The following is a 26,592-nucleotide window of genomic DNA, read 5'->3' as shown; positions in this document are numbered from 1 at the left end:
CGAAGAGGCCCGCAGACTTGCCCAGGAGCCGCAGCTGTTCATGAAAAGGGTGATGTTTACCCGTACGGGAAATTACGCAATCTGCTTAGCACATCTTCCATTTTCACCTTTGTTATATCAATAATTTTGCTTATCCTTTTTTTTTATCCCACTGTCTCTCTTTTGTAACTGATAACGTGATGGAAGAAAGAAGCTCGCGAATTTGCGTGTGCACAGGGTACTCCCAAACAAACAGCATTCGAAACACACATACACAATGCACTGATTTTACTGCGACGTAAAGGCAGACTGCCGGAAACGGCATATATCGTGTCTACAGTCACTGTCTGCGCGCACAGCTCACATGGTCCTGTTCTTGTTTCGCCTCTTTTTCTTTGGTAGTCCCGTGAACACTTCACACTGTCCACATACACATCCAGAGGCTTATAGGCGTGAGTGAGCATTGTACGTATACATTCTAGCATAGATTACAGTCAATGTCCTTTCACTTCGACTAAGCGCCGAGAAGATTGCACAATTCGCGCTCGTCTGCCGATCGTTCTTTTCGGAAATGAAAAATGTCCCGTTCATCGTCAATTCTACATGAAGTGTAAGAACGTCACTCTTCGTCACCCTTCGTCCCGATGAGTCTCATAGTCACTATGCGAACACTTGGAGTATAGGGTTGTACATCTTTATGGCTGTTCCGGGTTTTCGGTCACTGGGAGGGCTGTTTATTTTTTTTTTCTCGGCGATGTAGGCGCACAGGCTTGCTCATCAACTCTCATCAATGAACACGTGAGATATTTTCAAGCGCATGCGGCTAAGCTAAGGCAAGACGGTCTTGGGTGTCTTTTTTGTACGCTACATCTCCAAGCCTTTTTTCAGTTTCCGCTGAGGAGAGCACGCGCGTCACCTCTCAGGGCACCTCGTAAATTAGGTCTGGGTTAAAGACTATACTACCCTATCATACCGAAGTGCGTCGCCCGCGAGGATGCATTTCTGGCACCAGGGCCTTAATTTTCTCGAAGGGGAACCGGGATGTTAATTTCAGTCCACGCACTTTCGGTCCGACACTGAAGAAGAGACCAACAGCGCGCGTCTTTCGATGAGTTGATGCTATCGTTCCGGTTGAACCACCACCCACCGGCCTACTCTGCTGTTGCGCCTTACCGACGTCAAAGCGCGATCACATCGCGCAGCACCCGGTGGACGTCGTTTCTTCGAAGTTCGCCATGACTTGCTCTCGCCATCGCCGTAGTTCGCGCCATGACCGACAAAGGTGCAACGAGTCAGGCTTTCTCGGCGTCCGTCTTGAACGGCCTAAACAAGCTGGGCGGCTTCGCCGACGGCTCCGTCGTGTGAGCAGTCAGGGTGATGGGCTCGGGAGCCGCGATGAGCCGCGAAGACGGCGGGGATCGGCTGGACACCGTGGTCGTCGGCGTCGTCGACGTCGTGTGCTGCTGGTGCGGCTGTTGCGTCGACGGCAGCTGCGTGCCGGGATACGGTATGTAGGGGCAGGCGCACGGAGTCGTCGTAGCCGGCGAGGCCGCCGTCAGCGGGGTCCGAGGGCGACCGGGGAAACGGACCGGGCGTCCCGGCCAGCTGCAGTCCCGGTGACGGGGGCCTGGCAGGACCGGCGGCGCTGTACGGGTGATAGCGTCCCAGCGGAGACAGGGCCGCTGCCGCAGCCGTGTAGTACGGGAAAGGCAACGCGTACGGGTAACCCGCGGCGCCCGAGGCCGCAGCCGCGGCCGCGGCGTTCAGCATGTACGCGGCGAAGTGTGGGTCGGCGTACGGCCAGGCCAGGGCCATGCGCTGCCGCTTGTCCTTCATGCGCCTGTTCTGGAACCACACCTGCGGGGAACAGACGATGAGCAATCGTTTGCGCGCGACAAGAGCGCGCTGAAGGACCGAGCCTGCGTTTTCAAGGTGCCGACAGCTCGAAACACAGCAGCGCGGAAAGAGTCAACTTGCGGCTGGTTGCGTGAGTAACTGCATGCATACGCTCCCCCGCTGATGGTCAAACGAAGGAATAAACGACAAGAAGAAGAGAGCTGGGAGAGAGAGAGAGAGAGCACTAACTGCGCGAGCTGACATCCTGAATTCGGAGCTGCGTACGTCTACACAGACGCTCACTGAGACCCAGGAGAGTAATGAGACACCCGCGGGAGGAACCCCGAATGGTTTCTGGTTCTGAAAACGAGTATAGGTGGACGCTGACGCGATATTATTACATTTTTAGCTGACGCCTCATTTTACAATGCAATAACACAGCAGGAGTACCCCGCTGGGTGTGCAAAAATATACTTCTCTCTTGAGCATAAGGAGTCCCGTATACACTTAAACTACAAAGGGATACGTAGCAAAACACATTTTGTCACCTAAAGAGAAGATAAACGTTCATAAAAAAAAGTGAGCTTCGGCGTTACAATATTATCTAAATAAACACCTACACGCCTTTCGCACTAACGCACGGAGGAAAACAAGCACAGAAATAACCTTCATCGGCCCCTTTACACCCGTCGTGTAAGCCGCGCCAGCGGCAAACACGACGTCGACACAAACTAGCATGCATGGTGCATGACGTATTGTTTTGGCTCGGCACCAGCTCGCAGTTTGACGTTCGGCACTAAATCATCTCCGTCGGAAAGCGGAGAACCATGATCGTTCGGTGCGTTCGTTTTTAGCCCCGCGGCTTAAGTGCGCTGACTCGGGATGTTTCGGCTGGCCTCCGAAATAGCTTCCAGTCCATCTAAGACGCTGGTTCCGCGGTCGTCCGAACAAAAACAGGAAACACCGGCCGTCATACCAGCGCATTCTTGCAGTTCCTGCCACGCGTTTAGCTTTATGTGAGCTGCATGTAGAGCCAGCCGGAAGCTTCGCTCTGCGAGTCGTATCACTTCCTTGGCTATTTATCTGGATCGTTTGAGGTCAGATTTTACAGTATTACGCAAAACACAGCTATCCATGGTGACACAGGAAAGGCAAATGACAGTGGGAACGCGTTAACATAAATAACAAAATAGATAATACAAAGATTGTATTTTCGCTATATCTGGCGTGCCCTTACGGAACTTGTTATTCAAGCCCCTTGTGTTCCTACTTACACGAACTTATGACAATTTTCGTTGAGATGTGATTGAATATGGTGTCTGCAACTGGTGATCGACGCGAAATTCAATCAAGGCCTTCCTTACAACTCATATAATATCCTATTGATCTTCCTTACCCACACACTATCGGGTATTTTCTTTTAATTTTTTTTGGTAACGTATCGAAATCCTACCGTAACGTATCGAAATTTGGCCCTAATCCTAGCTAACGTCCATGACTTTCATTTACCCTTATTTCTTGCTCCTGTAAGTGCACGCAGCAAATGCCTGCAAGGCATAATTGCACTGTGGACAAGCAAACTAAACAAAATCGGCAAACTCGTTTTGCTGAACCAAACCACCATCTCAACAACAGCACGCTTGATAATACGCCTATGGTAATGCCCCCCCCCCCAATATATATATATATATATATATATATATATATATATATATATATATATAAGATATGTAGAAAGAACAAATATGTGAACACAATTTATATGGAAGCCTTTGTAGTAGAGCTTTACACTCTTTGCCGACTGATATCTAGACAAAGGGATGGTGAAGTGCGCCCACTAATAGTGCCCAACAATGCCACTGTCCTCTAAATATTTTTTGAAAGTTATTAGTGTACCCCTTTGCATACCACTTGCTTGCCCGAGCTCAACAACTTCTGCAAAAGTCCCTGTTAAAGAAATGTGTAGTGCATATCAGTGCTTTATTTGTAGTGTCACCTTGTATGTTATGTGATAGTGTCGTTACGCAATAAATATCAATGTTTATGTTTGCACTATTGATATGAGAATTACGATGTAGCACTGTTGCCACGTGGTAAAGTATTTGCATGCGCATACACAACAACAAACTCATGTTTCTACGCATACCGCGTTCACAAGTATATACATAGGAAGGAGTATATGGGCACTACGTTTCCTGCAGATAACAAAAGGAGCACCTAGCTGGTACCCTATTGCCGCGTCATAATCTCCCCGTTCTACCATGCCAACAAAATACATATTTCTACAGACATTTCTGGGACTCTCTCTTGTTATGTTTGTTAGAAATGGTCGAGCCACACACACACACACACACACACACACACACACACACACACACACACACACACACACACACACACACACACACACACACACACACACACACACACACACACACACACACACACACACACACACACACACACACACACACACACACACACATATATATATATATATATATATATATATATATATTCAGGGTGTCCAACTTATCATGCACCAAGATTTATAAAATTTGCAAATTCCACTGCAAATACCACGAAGCTCAACAGAACCAAGGTAATGTTGTTTGCCGTCGATTGAAGATACTCAGATTACTTTTTGCATTACGCCTAATGACATTATTAGTCTTAATTCATTAATCAACTTCTCAAATATTATCATTAGATTAAAAGTGCCAATGAGAAAATTGTAGAGCAACATGAAAAACTCCGGACACAGCTTTCTGTTGCTCAATACGTGCTACGCAAAAGTGTTTTTCCAAGCGTGAAAGAAGTGCGCGAATACTCGCAAAGTTGCCGCGCGACTGTCCGCACGGGGCCCGTCCAGCTACGTGTCATTTGCACATTTCTTAATCTTGGTGTATGATAGTTGGGACCCGCTGCATATAAAAGAAAGCTAACGTACAATGAAGCGTTGTCGAAGAGTTTCGTACGGGTTAATTCGGCCAGTTTCGAAAGTAGAACTTTCTTCTTCAGAGCATGCTAGAAGTTAATTTATGTGCGTCTTTACGTAATACAGCCGAACCCGGATATATGAAATCTGAAGGGGATCACAAGAAAGTTCGATCTAGAGTTATTTCGATATATAAAATAAAAACGGTTTACAAACATTTTCAAGGGGATTTTACTGCTGTTCGTTATACACAATAATTCGTTATATGTGAGTTCGATATATCCGGGTTTGACTGTATATATATACGTGCGTACGTGCGTTTGTTCAGAGAGATAGAAAGATCTGCATGTGCACTCCTGCATGTGCGTTAGCTGCCTTCGCATGCTTACATACCTATGTGTGCATGCGAGAGTAGGACCATGTACAAACCTTGATGGTGCTCTCGGGCAAGTTGAGCGTGGCGGCCAGCTCGCATCTCCGGGGCCTAGACACGTAGTTCTCCCGGCAGAACTCCTTCTCGAGCCGCGCCAGCTGCTCGCGCGTGAAGGCCGTCCGGTAACGACGGATCCCGCTGGCGTCCTGCGCCGCGGCGGCAGCGGCAGCCGCCGCCAGAGAGGGCTCCGGACCTCCGCCGCCACCTCCGCCTCCACCGCCTGGATGATTCGGGGTGGGCAAGTGTATCGCCATGACCGGAACACCGAGAAAGAAGAGAAAGAAGAAGCAGAGAGCGGGCTCCGTTAGTTACGAGGATCCGCAGATCACTCACACTCTGACACATGGAAAACCCCGAATCCAGGGACTGATTCTCTTAAAACTCAATTACCGCAAGCACTATTCTCTTACAAAAGACGTTATAGAAAACGTATGCATTTCTGTCGACTTTTTGTTGCATATATTTCAAACTCTGTTGAGATGCAACATAATAATATGCGTGAGTGTTGCAATGGTTTAGAAACTCGCAATAAGTATGCTGAATATACGGGCAAGGTGACCCGCTTGTACTTGAAAAAGTTGAAAACCCTTGAGGTCCCCAAGCTGCGAGAAACTACTGAAATTTCATACAATTACCTTCCTCGGTACAGACGAGTTCATCCAATTTCCTATCTCGTAAGAGTGGGTGAATAACAACTTTATTAATCGAACCTCCCTTACCCTTCCTATCTCGTATCTGCCGCTTCGTTTAAGCCCTCTGTAACTGCTCCAACTTCAGCCTGGCGTTTTCGAAGAGCAAGCATCAGCTAATGGGTGCGCCATCTGTGCCGAAGCCATTTCCCTGATTCGATTACTGCGCATGCAGCCAAGCGCTTCCGACGTCACTCAGCTCTATGAGGCGGTAGCCTGAAGTTATAGATGCGAACGCACGACCGAAGTGGTCAGGTTCAGGCATTTATCTAGCTCATGGCAGCTTTTGAAAGTAAAATCATGTATGCAGGTATGACAAGTTGTCCTGTTACCATAACATGCTCCCCAACTATGTGCTCTAGCATGCTCATCGTAACTGCTTGGATTGTGACATGTTACGCTTCACTGAGTCTCTGAACACATTCTGTCTCAGCTTCGCTATAGGAGGTGTACCGGAGAAAAACAATTCTAGTTGTAATTGGCGTTTTAAGACAACACGGTGGCTTTCCGGTTGTATTAAGAAAGTTGTTTTACGTTTCCCTTTCGTCTCCTCAATGTTTCCTCAGTGCTCTTTGCTCCAAGATTATTAATCAACGAGCCTCACATACTCTTGGAGTAAATGATAGATTAAGCAATCAATCGAGCAGCCAATCTGTCAATCGTGCGTGATTGATTAATTAATTGAAGTTTTGTCGGAGCTCCAATGGGCAATGCGAGAGTCGCGCAGAGAAAACCGTATTCATTATACATGCCCAGCAATAGTCAACGCAGAACCCCGAGCTAGGAGCCTAAGTGCCCCGAACGAAACGATCGTGATATACGCGGCACTATACGGTGCAAAAACATCGAGATAAACTCTCTCGCTCCGAACCGCCGGCGAGCTTTCTTTCACTCGTGACAGTCGCCACCGCGCAGCAGCAACTCTCCGCGCGACGCACCATGCATCAAACCTCCAAATCGACGCCCCTGGCATAACCAAACAAACACGCCACCGACACTTCCAGTTCGGTGCACGCCTTGAACTCCGCGTCGTACGCCCAGCCTGAGAGGTCGGCGGAAAGTGCGCTTAATTGCTGCCGAGACAGGCGCCGCGTCACTGGGACACGGCGGCACGGCGCGGCTTTATTTAGACACCGGAGCCGCACACCGAAAGAACCGAGAAACCATCCTCAGCGAAAGATTTATCAGGCTTTGACGCCCGGGACTTGCTCGCCCCCCACCCCCTAACCTTCTCGTTTTGGCGGCGACGCGCACTTATACGAGTGTGCCGTTATATGGACGCCACGCATATACTATAAACGCACTCTCGAGAATCCCCCCGTCCCACTCCTCCCCATCAGCTCGGAGCGGGAGCGGTAGCCTCACTGCTCTTGTCGTCGTGCGACTCCAAATGGCTGTTGTCGCATCCAGGCTGACAGTGTCCAGGCGCGAGTTTGCTACGGACAGAAGAGAGTCGAAAGCCTTTCCAATGCAGTGAGACATTTCGTGGTTGGGGAACCGCGCGGCAGCTGCGTTCGTGGAGAACGGAGCGCCGCGGTATTGTTAGCGCCTTGATTTTGTGACCCAGTGAAGTTTCGCGACTTAAATCGCTGCTTTTCTTTTTTCTTTTCATGCATTCTGTTCTCGACGAAATGACTTTGTCAGAGTTTATTGCACCGCAAAAGCTCTCATGATTATATTGGCACCGCGGGATGAATGGCCAACGCCAATATTGCTCATTGTAAAGCTGTTCTTCCCGCAAGGCAGTTACCGAGCTAATTGAGACGTGGTCAATTTTGCGATGAGCGCGTATGTGCACAGCTTCCCATTGATCAAACAACGTGCCGTAGACAAGTGCCAACGTGCATAGTTCACGCTTCGTCTTTATTTGAACGATGACTGCTGCCGCCATTATTTGTTCTGATGTGCCATGCAGAGAAGCGCCAACCTTGGATCAGGAAAACAGTTTACGGGAGGCATAATTAAGGAATAAGAACGCCGGGCATTACTAACGGCCCAGCAGTTCCCAGTACCGCGCCATGCACTAATCCCAACATCAAAAGTTGTGCTATATATCTGTCCGTCTTACGGAAAACGTCGCGTGAAACTTTATATGAAACCAGTAATTTCGCTCGTGTCTCATGGAAGTTCGACTACGCGAGACTATTGATTTAGTGCTTAATGTTTTTCTTTTCTTTCACTTATGTTATTTTTTTTTCATTTATATTAAATGAATCCCGCATCTGCTACGACCTCGACATGGGGTGTGTAACTGCATGTTGTAAAATTCAACGAATATGTATTGTCACTGTTTACCATCGGGAGGTAAAATAGATGCTTTATGCACTGCTGCAAGCAGACGCTGTGGTCTTCATAGCGCCTTAGAGCAAACGCCTCGGCGCGCTGCAACAGTTAAGTGCGGAACACGGCGGCGCCAACGGAACTTTTGTTTTAGAGGTCGGCAGTGCGTGCCGCACAGTACTAGAACTTCGTCTTTCCCTGAAATCGACGTCCTGCACCCCTGTGCATTCTGCAAGATCGCTAGTGTACGACAAGGAGTAAGTAACCGGCACATAAGCTATAGTAGTCGCCAACATGTCTTCCATGTTTACGAAACAAAAAATACCCTCAGTTGTGGGCATCTCTCTTCATTCTGTGGCACTCACAACGTCAAGATTTACAAAAGAAAAGAAGAAACGAAGTTTAACTTCCAGTGCACCTCATAAAAATTCTGTCGCCCACGGTGATTTCTTCATTTTCTACCTCGTTCTCCTCATGTGTACATCGACCTCGAGTTTTTGTAGAGCTCGGCCGACGAGCGCGTGTGTATATTGTATGCGGCGCCATCGAAGAAAGGCATTGTGCGAGTCTCAAGAATGGAGCGCACACTACAAATACATACAACACACACGCACACACACACACAACGCAGCGGGATACCGTGGTGTACGCGGCCAGCTGCTTGACTACACCGAAAGGGTTGACCTCACTCACCGCGGAAGATGAATGACGCCCTCCACGCGTGCGCCGATCCCGAGAGAGATGTGCTTCGCGCTTCCAACGGGCACACGGAACTCTCACCTGCCTGCCCACGTGACTGATTCCGCTCATGTTGTACGACACGTGTATACTCCGTATATTGGCATGTATGCCATACAGCGTGCTTGAGAGAGACACAATCTCAACTTTCATCAGCTGCTTGCTCGAACACGCCTTCTTCAGGTTCGAGAAAGTGACCTCAAAAATGCCTGCCAACACAAGATTCGCACGGTCTCCCCACTTGCTCCGCCCAGGGTCGAGAAACAACGACGGGAAACTAACTTGGTGCAGAGCGGGTCACATGAACAGTATTAACGGGGGCTATATGTACATCGATACTACAAGGCAGCTGCGCAGGAAGGACAACGAGCACAACAATGTAAAACTGAAGCCGCGAGGCGTCAGTATACTTTTTGCCTTTTCTGCGCTGCTGCCTTAACATGTCCAACCACTAGCCAGTCAACTCGTGCTTATAGATATAATCTTCCTTCGTCCAAAGCGATTTCACAAACGTGGTATACGTATATTTCCGTGCGCGCGAGGGAAAAACAGATCGAGATATACATTTTAATGCAAACTGAAGAAATCGAGCCTGTTACTTGCAGTTGTTATCTTTTGCAGATGTGTATAATCAGGCTGATATGAAAATGGAAACGGCTCAATTATACAACAGAAACGGATGAACAAAGCACGTAAAAGGAGATGAAAATGTGTTCGTATAAGTTTGCATATAGTCGCGAAGAAAGCAGAGGATACATACTGCAACAACGCCCCGCTTAATGACTGAGTTGGAGCGCGGCTGAAGAAGGTTGGAAACCGCGTGCACCAATTTACATCCGAGTTTGCAGTAAACCCCCTCCACTGTGGGGAGAGAGGGAGGACATCAATATCACCGGGATCAACATTGACGTGAGCAATATTAGTTTGCATTTCACTCGCAAAATCAGCTCCGTGTGAAATATAGTGAGAGGCTTCCACAACGCAGCAGCAGGCGTCACAAAACCCGGTGTGCTCCAAGTGTCCCAGTAGCCACTGTTATTACAATCTCAACACCGGCGCCGGCGCCGGTGCAATTTGGCGTCTTTTAGGACAAGGCGTTGGTGAAAGACCATATATCTATAGGGCGCTAGCCATTATTCACTGACTGTGAAATTTTTCGTTTGATGCGCCTGTCTGGCCATTAACGGAGGCTTTCGTAGATTGCTAGCTTACAGTGAGTTGGCTAGGCTAAGACATCCAAGGATATCACCTGCGACGCGCAGGTTAAATCTCCTTGGATGTCGACGCTTAGTCCGCTTTCAGATCACTGCGATGCTGGTTTAGCGACTTTTTAGCGTGCTCAAGAGAGGGAAAGCGCGTTCCTACAAAAGCGTTTGAAGCACATCCGGGTAGATTCCAGTTATACAAAGAAGCACAAAAAGAATAAGTACGCGCTCTTTATGTACTAAACACGGACTCATTCGAACGCACTTTGCACTCCAAGGGAGGGAAAGCAGGACCAATTCAATGACAGTTCACAGCGCGGTTATGGCGCACGTGTGAAACGCGAGGGAGGTCTTTTACAAGTTTCTCAGATTCTCTTCACTAATATCGAGCTGGCTCCCGCGTCGCGGTCAGCGCTTCACAGCGCGTGCAACGCGTGCAACGCGCGTTTCTCGCGCGCCACACAGAGCGCGCCGCTCGTGAGCGTCCTGTACAGGGTTCCCTCATAAAGGACTCGGCAGGTCGTACCGAGAAGCGAAACAGTGCTTCCTCGCGGTAGCATCTTCGGAAAACGAACGCCTGGCGCGCGGGGTGGTTCATGCGACGTCACCGCATAGACGCACCTAAACACGAGCGCACGCCGAGACAGAGATACGTGTCCCGATTGAAATGCGTGCGGTGCAGTCAATGGCGGCTCCGTCTCGGGCGGCGCCTTGTTCCCCAATGGTGATGGATGAGCATCCCGCCCACCCACGCGCACTCGGCTTCCGCGCGGCGCACTTCCCCAACATACTCGCGACAACCGCGAGCTAGCCCGTTGCGCGGAAAGGCATGAAGGCAGGCGCCTTCGGGAAAGCGCGGGGGATCCCAGGATCTTACTTCTGAGAAGCCGAGACGCCGTCATGCTCCGAGAGCTGCCGTCACTGCTTCAGCCACAACGTATATATACACAGGGTGCGCCCGTTCTGCGCACCGTGTACGGTGCATTTGTTTCGTGGTTGCTTCCGGCACTGCGTGTTGAACGTGGAATTTCATAGAAGTTTGCGTGCCGAAACACTCCCGCTCACCTTTTGCCTGAGCTTCTTCAGCCCTTGGCAATCTTTCGTAACTGCGTTCGGACGGTTCCTTATCCTTTCCAAGACATTTCGGACGTTCGACAGAAAGGATCTTGTCTGTACTAAACAACTCGTGATGAATTTGCGGCGCAATACTTTGTACATACCCGCATTGCAGGGCAAAGGCCCTGTAACGCGACTGTGTGCATTTTCCCGCGCTGTGGTGCTTCGCAATCTTTCGTCGCTTCTGTTACGTCGCTACTCCTTCTTTCATGTCAGTGAACATGGAAGCGACCGTTGGCTCGTTTTCTTCCAGAGCGCTTCCACGGGTATGTCGGCCACAAGGTAATAAAAAAGCGTGACAGAATTATACTCGTCGAGAATCGAGGACGGTGCACAGGCCTGCTGTGCCGGCACCATTTATCTACCACCGTGCTGGTTCAGAGGAGAGGAAAATGCTCACAGATGATGTGCCACTAGTACATTGTTTGTGAAGACTTGACACACATAATTTGTACTCGCAGGTGTTCCACAACTTCCGAAGACATGGCTCACTTATTTATACCTGCATTGCGATGCATGCTTTGAAGATCAAAATGCTCATGGACCTTGGAGGAGCGCAGCTTGTGCTTTGCGCACTACAAAGGTGCGTTTTTTTTTTTCGGTGACGCAAGGGGACAAGTTCTAATAACTTTCACATTTCCATTTGTGAAAGAGTTATTTTCTTTTAAAATGAACGTTCGTTTGTAGGGCATTGTTTATTTTTTCCTGTCTTTCTTTAGTATTCTTCTTTATTAATATCTCCTCCTTTACCACCTTTCACTCTAATCCCGCACTTAAGGCGAACGGGTGAGCTAACCTCTTCAGCTCTCCCAAAAGTCTATCTCTCTCAGAGAGGCGTTAAGAAAGGGACGTAATGCGCTGCGTTTTCATACAGCTGTGAGAAAACCTAGCACTAAATGCTAGTTCGAGCCAAAAGAGCCTAAAGAGACGACAGAAAATTCAATTGTGATGCGAAGAGCGTCGTATAACAAAAGCCGAAGCGCAACTGCTTTCTGTTTCGACGCAGGGTGCGCCGTTCATGGGGTAATGACTTCTGAAAGCCGAACTCTTCCTCGACGTGAAGATTCCTCTGTTAGTGACTCTGCGAATGAATGACTCAATTATTGCTCTTACCTCGCTATATCTATTCTTCCCCTATCCCCTTCCCCAATTGCAGGGTAGCAATTGTAGGGTAGCACTCGGGGAATAAATATATAACCACGGAACAACGGCAGTACCGCAAATCCACCGATGCACTCTGAGAGGTTAAAGGGGCACTCTTCACGACGACCAGCCGTCTTGTAATTCAAGTGCGCGCGTGCGTTAGTGCGATGTCGCGTGTGGCCACCTGGACAGCACGCCGCAGGCCGTCCTTCGCGAGCTGGGAGGTGCTCCCACATTGCCCGCTGCTTCGTCTCCCGCCGTACCCTAAAGAAGATATCCCGCTGAGAACGCCCCCTCTCCTGCCCCCCTCCGCCCCTCCATCCCCGCTTCTCTCCCGTTCTTCCTACAGACACAAGCCAACACCACCTAGACTCACAAGCACACCATATACGCCCACCCGGCAAAGGACTGCTGACCTTTCTTACCTCTCTTCCCATTCCGTATGGAGAAATAAAAAGGAAAAATGGAACGTAGCATTCTTTTCTCTTTTTCCTAACTTGAGGTATACAGTTGGTTTGCCTGCTAGGAGAGATGTCAGGCTCGTGATGAGGACATCACTGCGAAGACGCCTGCCGTGATGCATGCATGCTGTGAACGCAAACCGTGCGTGGCTGCCTTTTGGCCACGCTTTTTCTGGACAGAGTTTTGCCTCTACTTTACCTTTTCTCATGTTTTCACCCGAATGGAAATCGTTCCTTACTTTGTTTATGCTGTTTCGTTTTGCTTTGTCTAGCATTGCTTTCTCCTTGCCATTTAACGGCAGTGGTATTTTCGTGCGCTGTGAAAGGCATCGACTGTCCATCCGTGACACAGTTCTCCGGCGCACGACTTTAGATCTCTCTGTATCGCAGCGAACGGTCGCTCTCTCGTTGCAAATTATCTGTCTCGTCCTTCTAATCCATTCACGGCTGCTTATATAGCGCTGCATTGGAACCACCTCTACACTAAATGGCGGTGATGCAGTTTAATTAGACGTTTAAAATGCGAAATACAATTCAGGAGAGTACAAGGTCTCTTGACAGACCATAAATGAAAGGAACTGTATATGCGTAAGCACGAAGCATACTGGCGTCCTTGATAACGAACGTTAACCATGCCTCGTATTGCCTCGATTCGAATATTTTTTTTACATTTACATGCTGGTTAAAGCTGGAGGCGTGGTAGGAGGATGGAAGCAATTGGGGTGCTGGAAATCTTATCTGTTGCAAGCGCACTGATTGGTCACTACTCCGCATAGCAACTGACTGCAAGCACTTACACTGAAGGAAGACTAGATAAAGCACTTACAACGCGTGACACAACAAGCGAATTAAAAAGGTAAAGTGAGCGAAAAACTTTTATGGGGCTCTATGGTGAACAAGTCCACAGCGACTATAGCATGCGTTGTTGCGTTTGCATACTCCCCTGGCCTTTGTAAGAGTGGCTTATTTGAGGTGGCACTACATAATTCTTGGAAACCGGCAACAAAGCGATTGCCTATCGTACTTCCCATTACGAGTGATATGCGTCCTGATTACTTTCTCATGTTCGCGTTTCAATTTATGCTGACGTACGCTTTTAACCCCTTAATGGGAACAAGAGAAGCAGACCACATTGTGTCAAAAGCACTACGAGTGTGTTCTTGATCAGCTGTTGTTCAGAAAAAACCAAATCTGAAAGGTTAAAAACATTTTCCGAGAAATAATGCGGACTTCTGTCCCACTGTCCTACCTATAGACCGTCTTCATCAAGAAGGATATACGTGTCTTCGCTGCAGGGCACTTCTACATATCTTGTAGATGCATATAAAATAAACACAAACAACCTGCATATGCTATAATACACAAAACAAACATGTAGATGCTCTGAATGTGAATGTTTTCTCTATCTCTCTCTTGTCAAGGTTATTAAACACCCTTTGTGCCAGCATCATCTTTCGTGGCTTCCCAGTATCGCAAAAGTTCTCGGAAAGCATATGCTTCTTTGAAAGCCTTGGAGGCTAAGTATTTATCATGTTTAGTGTTATGCATAAATGGATGCATGGGTGTATGCATACATACGTGTTGTACATACATGTATGCATGGATAATCTGCTTTTATTGGTAAGTATTGGTATAGCAAAGACGCCTCGCGTCCCTAAAACCACGGAATGACGCAGCTGCCGCGAATACATGTCTTCAAGTATACTCAACGAGCCGATATGGCAGGCATCAAAGTATTGAAGTATCAATGCATTAAAATTAATCCTTAAGCAAACATCAAAGCTGCAGGCCATAAAAAAAAAAGGGGGGGGGGGAGAAATCCTGTCCTTTCTGCCTTATTTCAGCCGCCAGCTCATATGCGCTTTCGATCATCAACAACTGCTTTCGTATGCCCTCCCTTTTTTTCCTTTTTTTTCCTTTTTTTCCTCTCATGTACACGAGCGAGGAGAACTAAAATGGAGATTATGACCTGTCTGAGCTTTACCTCGCAAACTGAATTGCGAGAAGAAGCGCAAGGGAATTTGCAGTTGTTTTCGCGGCAGCAAATGCGCAGCAGTTTTGGGTCGACGACGCTATGCAGAACACGCGTGCTGGCTTCGTCAGGCACTGCGAGGCAGCTGTGCCGCGTGCGTACAAGGGGTGAGCGGGTGAAACGCACGCGAAAAAAAAAAACAATAACGTAAGATAGAAACAGAATACTGAGAACGAAAACAGGTACACACGCAAACGGCATTGAAACCGCGTTCGTGACAGAAATGATGAGGGGGGGATATGATCCCGACATAAATGGGGGCGACGGAAAGCCGAAGCAAATTGTAATTAGCCTCTCTCCACTCTATCAGCAGCCGAGAATCTGAGCACGTGTCTGTGCAACTGGGGCTGCGTTGAGCGGTACCTATAATTACAGCTTATCAATTAACGTGCGCTGAGCGTGCAACACTGTCTATACTTCGCATATAGTTTTGAGAGGTGCATCTAACAATATTTCGGAAATTGTAAGTTATCTGGCAAAAAAATAAATAAAATAAAAACGACTCTGAGTACAGCTCATTGTAGTCGGGCTTTCATTGTACGTGCACGACGGACACTGGATGGTGTGGATCGTGTACTGGTGTGGATGATGTACTTGTGGATGGTGTACTGGTAATTACTGCGTTATGCTATCAGTATATTGAATCCTTGCGCACCCCTTGTATAACCAGCCGTATCATACCGAAAACGCTCCTGTCCTCGTGAGATCAATGAAGCTATATAACCAGCATTGGCATCGGTCAGTCCTTGCGGAAGGACCTTGCGTCACCTGCAGGAACACCGACTGCTGATAGGTGCTTTCCTTCCGGAAAAATAATTCAGGGACCCATCTTAAGCGAGACAATTACGGTGTCCGCGTGAACGAGATTACCCTCGTCAGCCCTTAACGATTACCACTCCTTCATTTCTTGCGGGAAACGATGATGCAACGAATGCATTTGTTAAGTGACCTGCGAATTACTGGTGAGAGAGAGAGAGAGAGGCTCTTTAATGAACCCTGGAGAGGTTTCGTCTTGTGGAATCAACGATGAAAAATGAAATGATATGCACAGCGCACGTCATGGCGATACAGAACATACACAAGACACACCGCAACACTCAATAATTAAACTAAAGTATGTACATCATCGAGACCAGTGTCTCTGAGGAATGCTGAAAGCGTCTTCGTTGCGCGAGGTGCACAGGCACCCGTCCATGGGCCGAGCACGTGTCAGTTCAAGGCACAACATGTCTTTGGCGAATGTTCAGTGCGAGCATTAGGGTTTTGTTTCTGATGCAAAAAGCCTGCAAGCTCAGATTAAGTTGGCTATGTTTTCGCGTACACTGAACGCAGGGCAAAACGATGATCTTATCTGTTTTATTTTAAATACAAAGTATTGCGACATTTAGCCAAGTGATAATTACACGTAGTAATTCAAGTAGTAGTGACGGTGCACGGGGCCCGAATAAAGGCTGCGACAAACATAAGGGGCGTCCTTCGGAATATATTCGAACTGAGACGGACACAAAAGGCTAGGTCAAAAGGACAAAATGGAAAATCATGAGCTGCTGAATCTCGTCAGTTGTGTAGCGACGACCTTTTTGATTTCTTGTCGAGCGTTTTCAACAATCTCATAGACGCGAGTGGTTGAAGATCAACCGAAATGAGGGCGGTCTATTAACGCTCATTTCTCCCCTTGAAACCGTCAAAACCATTCAAAAACTCGTGTATCGCTTAGTGCCTCCTCCACAAACATAGTTTGAAGCATCGCAAGTGTTTGTGTGGTTGTTTTTCTAAAGAGTAATCAAAATATCAAGGAGATTCGCCGTCCGTTACAAACAGACGTCACATTACGAGTTGTGTGACAACAGTTGGCACACCTGTCACCCCTAACTCGTAAGACATTCTACGGTGGTGTCGGCTCGGCTAGTGAGTTGTGTTGATGATGAGGATTATTATTATTATTATTATTATTATTATTATTATTATTATTATTATTATTATTATTATTATTATATTATTATTATTATTATTATTATTATTATTAAGATGATTTATTGGCATCCTATTTGAAACAGGGCGGAGACACATAGCCACCTAGGATGATTGAGCTAATCAGGTACGCTATACCTGTTTTTCAGTCTAGCATTATGTCTACATATCCGTAATCTATTTTTTTCTCTTCCTTATAGAACTTCTACATCTACCTTGACCGTTATCTATGTCTGTAACGGATAACGTCCTATCAATCTCTTCCTTGCTTTTTTCCCACCCATACTCTAAATGTATCTTGCTTATCTCGGCTGCTGATCAGTTAATACTTCCATCCACTTTAAATACCAGCGCTTCTGGAACGTGTACGTTACCGGTCTACGCGTCTCCTTGTGTGAATCCCTTCGAATTCGTACCCAATTACATCCACCTAGCGGGAAAACACAACAATAACATTACGAAGAGCTCCATGAAGCCAGTTAGGTGTTTTTGGGTCCACCCTCGTAGAGCTGCTACAAGACAAACGTGTGCCCAGAAAACAAAGCAACACTTAAAGGGACCATCTACGGGGTGATCATTTCTAAGTTTTCCGGAATTAAAAAAAAAATTCCTGTTGCAAATAGCATAATTCCTGTCCTTGAGCTGGATTTTTCGAAGAGGCGGGCATTCTTAGCATGGGAAATCGAATCACATATTGAACTGATTAACATAAACGCACTAATTAACCTCTTAAATAATTACTTTGGGGCACATATTGAAATTTACGAATTGTAGCCGGTGAGTTGGCAAAGCGTATCCACTTGGAATTAATTTTTACACTGACAAAAATGTGAAGATATGCGCCATCAAACTCGCCATAGAAATGAACTATTGTTCCACTTACTTTTTTTTTAACAACACGCTCTTTCGTACACTTTTCACAATTTTCTATTACGCAGAAGGCTAATAAAGATAGCAAGCCCGACAGGAGTGCGTAATTAGGAGCGCTTCGCACAGCTTTAGGAAATCAAGTTTGGTCACGCGTACTTAAGCGTGAAGAAAAGAAGGAACTGCTGAATTTGCTTATCAACCTATCTAGAAACAAAGAACATAGAAATTAGGTTCAAGAAATCATCCCAATCAGCAGCAGCAGAAGCAGCATCAGCTGCACTCATAGGCTATTTTATGTCCACTGACGACGAAAACTTGTCACAGATATCTCCAGTTACTCTAATCTTGAGTCTGCTGACCTTCTTATGCCTGCAACGCAAAGTTTTCATCACACCGCCTTGTTATCGGCCATACTCGACTGCGCTTATCTTCACTTGGTACTTATCCGTAGATAACCGGTTATCTACGAGGAATACAAGCATATACAAACAGCTCGCAAATTAGGGCCACCTGCAGTGCCAGACGCATACACAAAGACCCACAACAAGCGTATAATATACACACCATTCTTAGGACACATCAGACGGAGCATGCAGGTCGCGAGGTACCCCTCGAACTGCTCGACAAAGTGGAACTTTCAACGCGCAAGCTACCGAGCTGTTTGCGCCAGTGCGCTTAAAAAAGGAATAAAGGAACGTATAAAAAGATAGCACAAATAACAGATTACGATCAAACTGCGCGGGTAAGCGTGCCGTGTGCTTTACATGAAACAAGCGCCGCGCGCACGTCGGCTTAAAAACAGAAGCACTAAATTGGGCCGGGGTCAAAAATAGAAAGAAAAAAGACGAAAAACGTCCTCATGGAACTATGGCACGGCCAAGTATGACGCGTATTCGAAAACACATACTTCGTTCTTTCATCTGTTCGGTATTTTTTGTAGGTGCGTGTGTGTGCGTGTGTGCGTGCTTGTGAGAGTGTGTGCGTGTATGCGTGCGTGCGTGCGTGTGCGTGCGCGTTTGTGCGTGTTCGCAACTAAGCAGTCCTTCACTTATTCCTCTGCACTCCTGACGTGTTGCGCGGCGTGTTTTATTTGTCCTCCTTTGTTTCCACACCACATGGGCGTATAAAGATGATATCATTCGATGGCTCGAATTTACGATGGCACAATGCATATGACAGGCGCTGACAGCGGATATTCGGATCCGGGCCTTCGCGGAAAACCAGGTCGCGGTTGCGCTCGCTCCAGACGTGATTGAAGGGGACGAAGCGGGTTTAAATTCTGTTCCTTTCAAAAGAACACGCGCGTGCATCTCTTCAGCGAGTGCAAAAGCGAATGCGAAGATGCGTATCGTGCATGATTCGCTATCTCTTTGGGGCTATGTCACGCGGATGCTACACTCATACAGCGCGTTCTCTGCTCGTATCGCTTCTGCATTATTTTATTTTTTTATTGACACGTGATAAAAAGAAAAAAATAGCGAGCACTAAGCAGCGAGCGTCCGCTCGTTGCAGGTGTGGACACTACAGAGTTCACTCAGCTCGGACATACACTTTTAAGCTCAATAACGTCTCTGAAGCTCCTGCAGTATTAATGTCATTGCACAAGTGAAACAAAACAAAAAGCAGGCACCGAGTAGTAAGGCTGCAGTTTTTGATGTGGTCGGTGTCTAGAGTGCTCTTTGTGCTTTTTTTTTCGTCACGTCTTGCCGCGATGACGTCCATAGGGCACCGCTACATTTCTCTTTCTTTTTTTTCTTCTTCTTTATTCTTTTATTTTTTTAGTTTCGGAGAAGTTGTGCTACATCAATATCCATGTTTCTCTGGCGAACACAAAGTCGTGCACACAAAGTATGTGCACAATGTCCACGCGCAAAAGGTCAACAACACGTCTTTTAGTCGGAGACGTCGGAGACGAGGATTTTAGCGCGAAGAGTCACACTATAGCTCAGTGACGTTCCTGTGACCACTTGTATGTATTGTCTTTTCCACGTGTTCAAGAGAAAGCCTGCATGAGCACCCGCCGTGGTTGCTTAGTTGGTTTGCTGTTGCGCTGCTAAGCTCGAGGTTGCGGGATCAAATCCCTACCACGGTGGCCGCATTTAAATACGGGTGAAATACAAAAACGCCCGTGTACCGCGCATTGGGTGCACGTTAAAGAACCCCAGGTTGTCAAGATTAATCAGGAGTCCACCATTACGGCGTGCCTCATAATCAGGTCGTGGTTATGGCACGTAAAACTACAAAAATTATATTTTAAGCTTGCACGAGACGCGGCACCAGTTAACAATATCAGAAAATACAAAGCAAGAAAGAAAAGAAAGAGAAGTTACCTCACTTTGTCATTGAGAGTTTGGTAATCACCTGCGCATACAGATAGTCCCCCCATAAGTCGTTCGTCCGTACCTTCTTTACTTGTTTTCACTTATTTTCACCAGCCTGTTCCCCTACCCTAGCACAGGGTAACTAACCGCAGATATATCCTCTGGTTAACCTCCCAATCTTTCCTTATGTTTATATCTCTCTCACTGTATCTCTAATCCAACGCAATGTGTATATAACTTGGTATCTAATCGGGAAAACTAAAGAACACAAGTAACTCTTGCGTCATTTAAGGCCAAAATTAAGCTCACCCGTGAAAGCTTTCAGAAGAGCCGACAGGCTATACAAACGAACAGTTATGGCGTCGTGCTTAACCACTTTTGGCAAACGGGGCTACGTACAAGTTCAAGCCAGAGTTGCTATACTGTGGATAATGAATCCGAACGCCTTAGTTTCATTTCACCAAAGCCCGTGGTATTTAATATATTTCATTAGCAAAATGTAACTATCACCTACCCGTCCTTTGAACATGTATAGCTTGTGATGCTGAAGGCGAAATGCATGAAAGCGAAGGATGGCTATATTCTAAATTAAATTTGGGCGAAACAGTGGGTCTGTACCGGGCGTCTTATTCCTATAGAACATATAGAACTGATCGCCTGTCATACATAGAGTATCCCAGCTAACATTTGCCAAGCTGTTCAACGAAAAAAGAAAAAAAAAAGAAAACGATTTAGAAAAGACGGGGCAGGATTCGATTTTAAGACCTAGGTTGTTCGGTATCCCACCACTGACCACTGAACGCATTAGGTTTATTCTTTTTTCATTTATTTTTTATCATTCAACAGCTTTGGCTAACGTTAGCCGGGACACACGGCATAGTAACAGAATGTATACCAAAGACAGGGGAACACACCTATGTGTGTGTATGTGTTCCCACTTTAAAGTGTGTATATATATATATATATATATATATATATATATATATATCATAATGAGCCAACAAACAATAACACCAAGGACAACATAGGGGAAAAGTACTTGTACTTAATAATCGAATAAAGAAATGATAAATTAATGAAAATGAAAATGGATAAAAAAAAAACAACTGTCCGCAGGTGGGGAACGAACCCGCGTCTTCGCATTACGCGTAGCTCTCACCATTGAGCTACCGTGGAACCGTTTTCCCATCCACTTTCTGGGGTATTTATGTTTTACAACTAGACCTAACCCTGGGAGTGTTAGCCAGCGCCACCACTCACAAGCCATAGGGCGGTTGTGGTACATCCTTTCTGCCGCAGACGTCACGAGCACGTGATCTTTTTTGGGTGATGGCAACTGGTCAATAAAACCCACATTTGCTACCTGAAGGCATCATTGTTGCCGGATTCGAGCCCTCGTTATGTAGTGAACGAGAAGAAAGGGAACCGAGGGGCCCGATTTTTAATAAGCATATCATAATGAGCCAACACCATTGTCATCACCAGTTGTCATCACCAGTTGCCATCACCCAAAAAAGATCACGAGCTCGTGACGCCTGCGGCAGAAAGGATGTTCCACATCCGCCCTATGGTTTGTGAGTGGTGGCGCTGGCTAACACTCCCAGGGTTAGTTCTAGTTGTAAAACATAAATACCCCAGAAAGTGGATGGGAAAACGGTTCCGCGGTAGCTCAATGGTGAGAGCATCGCACGCGTAATGCGAAGACGTGGGTTCGTTCCCCACCTGCGGACAGTTGTTTTTTCATCCATTTTCATTTTCATTAATTTATCATTTCTTTATTCGAATATTAAGTACAAGTAATTTTCCCCTATGTTGTCCTTGGTGTTATTGTTTGTTGGCTCATTATGATATGCTTATTAAAAATCGGGCCCCTCGGTTCCCTTTCTTCTCGTTCACTATATATATATATATATATATATGCCGTCAATTACTCACAGGGGGGACCCTGATCATGAGAAGGAAATCTACAGAAGAATAAAATTGGTTTGGAGTGCATACGGCAGGCATCGCCCAATCCTGACTGGGAGGATCAAGTTAAGGACCGCACAAAGAGCGATGGAACGAAACATGTTAAGAGACAGGAAGATAGCGGTGTGGATCAGAGAGCAAACGGGGATAGCTGATATTCTAATTGACATTAAGAGAAAAAAAATGGACCTGGGCAGGCCATGTAACCGCGTAGGGTGGATAACAGGTGAACTATTAGAGTTACAGAATGGGTACCAGATAAGGGAAGCGCAGTCAAGCACGGCAGAAAACTAGGTGGGGTGATGAAGTTAGGAAATTTGCAGGCGCAAAATGATTAGAGATCGCAGGGAGATGCCTTCGTCCTGCAGTGGACATGAAAATATAGGCTGCTGATGATATATATATATATAGGAGCCGAAGAAGATATATAAACTATGATATCACTAATTTGCGAATGGACGTCTTCAGTGCGGTAAAGTGTATCGGATCGGACAAAATGGTAATTTGGGAGCCCTGTGGTGGGGGGCGCCTTTAACTGGAGGATGATGGCCATTGACTAATAGTGTTCAATATCCCAAATGAAAATCTGGGCTATGAGAAACGCTGTAAAGCGGCTCTGGGATAATTTCGGCCAGCCTGATGTTACCTAACGTGCACATTATATACCGAAGTATAGGCACGCGTTGGTTGCATGTGGTTCGATTGATGATGATGATAATGTCAACGACGACGACGATGTCGACGACGGCGAATCTTGGCCAATCCCCCATTGTAGGTATGATCCATAAGTGCTGGGTAAACAAAAAAACAAACAGTGATGTCTGTGCTACTGTATTACACGTCGTAGCCGTGGCAGAATCGTTTCAAATAGCGGACTTCGAAATCCGAGCTTCCGAGGCAAGTAATTTTTTATGCTATAGCGATTCCATGACAACTTTCAGCAATATGCGCATCAGCTGCGGATGCAGGTGGACGTTATTAGGATGTTCCATTGGTTCCCGCTCCCGCTAAAAGCATCGTTATATGCATGTCCCAGGTTTGCACAGCAGTCCATCTTCTTCTTTCTGGGGTTTTACGAGCCAAAACCAGTTCTGATTATGAGGCACGCCGTAGTGTAGGGCTCCGGATTAATTTTAACCACCTGGGGTTCTTTAACGTACACTACAACGCAAGCACATGGGCGTTTTTGCATTTCGCCTCCATCGAAATGCGGCCGCCGTGGCCGGGATTCGATCCCGCGACCTCGTGCTCAGCAGCGCAACGCCTTAGCTGACCGAGCCACCCCGGAGGGTCTGCACAACAGTCCAGCGAAAGTGGCTATATACTGCGTAAGGTCATTCCACTCCCTTCCTAATGTTAATTGACTGATGTTTCTGGCTGGTGATTAATTGTGATGCCGCGCAGTGGCAGCGTTCTGGGGAGGTGTGCTGTGAACGGCTCTGATTGTGTGCGTTTACTCAGTGCCCCTCTCCCTATTTCCTTCCTATATTCCCGTATTTGCTTTGTCCACCACTGTAAAGGGGAGCAAACCAAATTTTACATTGTGATTTACCTTCCTGTCTTTGTCCTTAATTTATTCTCTCTCGTATTCCTGTTTATAGCGACGGTGTGCACATTGTTCAAAAATATATTACACAGTCGTTCGTGTACTAAACACTGAGTTCACAGGCCGTCGCCGCGATCACATCAGCAACGTTCCGACACCTGTCCGCGGCTTACTAGCACCTCGTGTAAACAAGGTCCCGTGCTTCGATCAGAGACCTCGAGGCCGGTGACACCACTGTATACGTGGAAATGATAAGAATTTGCGTCCCGTATGTGGCATTTCCTGCGCAGACTGTCATGCATTAATGTAAATTCATGAAGCCATACGCGAAGCGCTCTGCTCGACACATACGCTGATTTAAGTTCAGTTAGCACTTATGTAGATGGAAATGAATAGGCTACCGAGATATATGTCAAGTTGTTCCTAAAAGATATTTTTCGCCCACATTGTTTAGTAATCCACGAGCTTTGTACCAAAGGCAGTAAAATATCTAATACACGAGCCGCAGTAAAATGTACGTATATATAATGTGCCTCTATGACTATTTTCTGTTTTGTTGAATCTATCCGTATTATATATTTTTTATTCATGCTATCACTCCCAAAATGCGTTATGGTGAAGTGTACAACGCTATTTTATCGATTGCCGAGTATTTTCTTTTTGCATAAGGACTGCTTTAATGTGTTCCGGCTTAGCGGTCTCTCTTAATTCGACCTCCCGCTTAATTCGACAGCATCCAACATTTAAAGGCAGCCGCGCTTCCAAAAACACGAAGTCGAACTTAAAATATTTCGAACTAATTCACGTGTCCCGCAAGGGTAGAATTAAAGGAACTGAATCAACTGCGTCTTAAACCGCATTTAGAAGGGGGGGGGGGGGGGGGGGGGGGGGGACGTACAGTATTCGCATTCGTATGTGGGTTATTGATCATTACTACCTTGATAGGGCTCTCATCTGCCTTATTTCGTCACACTCAAATGCTGAAACCAGCTATAGTCAGAAACGCGATATCGATTATTGACAGGGTCAAGAGAAAATCGTTAATGAATGCATTGCAATCAATTTGTGAACCGATTTTGGCAGGTGTGATCTGCATCGTCTCCTTATGCTAAAGTCTCGTCGTACGCATATTACAGGATTACACGCTTTACTCTATATGCTCATGGAGTTGATCTATCCTTCTCTTTGGTAAATAAATGTGAATAAAAAAAATACTCGGCCAATGATGCACCCAAGGTCGTTATATATTCGGCTCTCGTGTGGATATGGCTTTGGTCACGATATTCAGGCTTGTGCCTTATGGTTGATCTTGCCGTTGTGTAAAAAAAAAAATAGCACATTTTATTTGTCATCAAAGTCGCGTTGCAGCCCTGAGGCGTTTCTTCCGATCCTCCTTAAATGTTTCTGTCTCGAGCAAATTAATATCGCACGTTGCGTTGTTATCCGTTCCCTGCATGCAGCTTCCTTTAATTGTCACTTTCTTTTTCATAGCACTTTCTAGCCTGCGTTCAGTTTAGTGCGTCGACAAGCGTTAAAGCCCTACAAAGCACGTGTTCCGTATTGGCTCGAGTATACTGTCGAAAGTGCTCGCCTGATAAGCAAGTGCTCCGACAACCCCTTTCAGTTCTAAAGTCATGTGCACACAAATCGGCTAAAACCACTGAAGTGGTTCTACAGTCCCCAATCTGATGAACTAACATCATTTCATCTAAGACCTCTGGAGGAAAAAAAGAGACCGGTCCGGAGTTTAATTTAATTAGAGTTTAGCTCAGTATTCTATAGTCAAACATTACCGGAAGTGTTAAAGAAGGCAAAGAAAAGTCATAATGTTGTGTTTGCAAGAAACGCTTTATGACAGCACTGCAGCGGTCCCCGTTCCAGCGACTACGGCACGATATCCAAGGCACAAATGAATGGGAGGCTATATATTGTGAAGCACATAGAACGGCCTATTTTCGACTTAATTCAAACATGAACAAACAGAGCGTCACCGACCTTTACTGCAGCATATGTTTTTTCCACGACCATTCTTCTGCAAGCTAGCACTGTGAATTTTCTGCGGCGTAAGGAGGGCGTCCGTGGTTGTCTCTATCATTCATTAATTCCTTTGACTCGCGCACTATACTACAGACGTAAAGTCTGCACGGGCCTGTTATTTCTGCTCGAGTTTTCGAGGCGTTCCTCCCCTAATCTCCGCGTCAAGCAAGACCGTCAGGTGGTGACTCACCCTTTTTGGACTTCTCCTTCGGGTCCGTGTTGAGAAGGATGCACTTGTCAGTGGCCGCCTTGTAGGCGTTCGCCGTTGCATCCGTAGCGCTGCCGCCGCTCCTCGCGACGCCCGTCTTGCCTCCGTAGCCGGTGGTGTCACTCTTGGCGTAGCCGTCGCTCTTGGTGTAACCGTCGCCGTAGCCTCCACTGTGCAGCGTCGAACCGTGCAACAGTGCCTTAGCGTCGTAGCTCTTCATGGCCTCCTCGTGGTGGTGCTCCAGCATGAGCCTGTACGACTGCATCCCGGTATCGTCCCTTCTACCAGCGCCGAGCGAGACCACAAGAACTCCGGGTCCGGTCCGATGCGGAAACGGAAACCGCGGTCGTGTAAAGGCACCGGCGATCCCTTCCGAAACGCACACGCCCACCCCTCGAAGAGCACTAACGTCACCGCGAGAGAGCAGTCAAGCGAGCCACGAAACCGCTGTGCTGCCCACTTGGCGGTGGTGGCGAGTGGTGCGACTGATCGCGGCCAGCGAGCCAGCTCTGCCCCGGCTCACGCTTGCGAAGAGTGGGGGGGCGAGAAAAGGAGCCTCATCAAAAAACATCAAAAGCCGCCAGGCCCTACGCGTTCGCGGAGCCCATGAACGAAAAAAAGGCGGTTACGCCGCCCGACCGCCTCCGTCGCGGGCTGCCCTGCGGGGAAGCCGAGAGGGACGCGCGCAGGAAAACGCCATTGGGCCGCCGCTCCCCCTACGTCACCCGCTCGCTGTCCAATCAGCACCAGCCCGAGGGCCAGCTCATGGAGGCCATCATTTTGGGCATAAGGAGGTCTAAGGAGGGAGAGCTGTCGCGGCC

The 26,592-nt window shown here is 47.0% G+C and overlaps 1 protein-coding gene across 1 annotated transcript; it reads right to left on the bottom strand.

The window, feature by feature from the left end:
• Nucleotides 1–262: 262 nt before the first annotated feature.
• LOC119455696 (homeobox even-skipped homolog protein 1-like) lies at nucleotides 263–26,592 on the bottom strand. Its single transcript, XM_049668959.1, has 3 exons — nucleotides 25,754–26,592; nucleotides 5,183–5,406; nucleotides 263–1,836 (listed from the first exon to the last, which is right to left on the bottom strand). Exons 1-3 carry the CDS (start codon nucleotides 26,034–26,036, stop codon nucleotides 1,303–1,305), a joined length of 1,041 nt encoding a protein of 346 aa, XP_049524916.1. The 5' UTR covers nucleotides 26,037–26,592; the 3' UTR covers nucleotides 263–1,302.

Source organism: Dermacentor silvarum, chromosome 6 (genome assembly GCF_013339745.2).
Source record: "Dermacentor silvarum isolate Dsil-2018 chromosome 6, BIME_Dsil_1.4, whole genome shotgun sequence".
NCBI classification, from domain to species: Eukaryota; Metazoa; Arthropoda; class Arachnida; order Ixodida; family Ixodidae; genus Dermacentor; species Dermacentor silvarum.
This window is presented reverse-complemented; position numbering and strand designations above follow the sequence as displayed.

Coding starts and splice junctions, on each gene's coding strand:
- LOC119455696 (XM_049668959.1), bottom strand. CDS start 26,036: ATGCAGTCGTACAGGCTCATGCTGGAGCACCACCACGAGGAGGCCATG. Junction 5,407..25,753: donor GAAGGAGAAGTCCAAAAAGG/GTGAGTCACCAC, acceptor CGAATCATCCAG/GCGGTGGAGGCGGAGGTGGC. Junction 1,837..5,182: donor TGCCCGAGAGCACCATCAAG/GTTTGTACATGG, acceptor TGTTCCCCGCAG/GTGTGGTTCCAGAACAGGCG.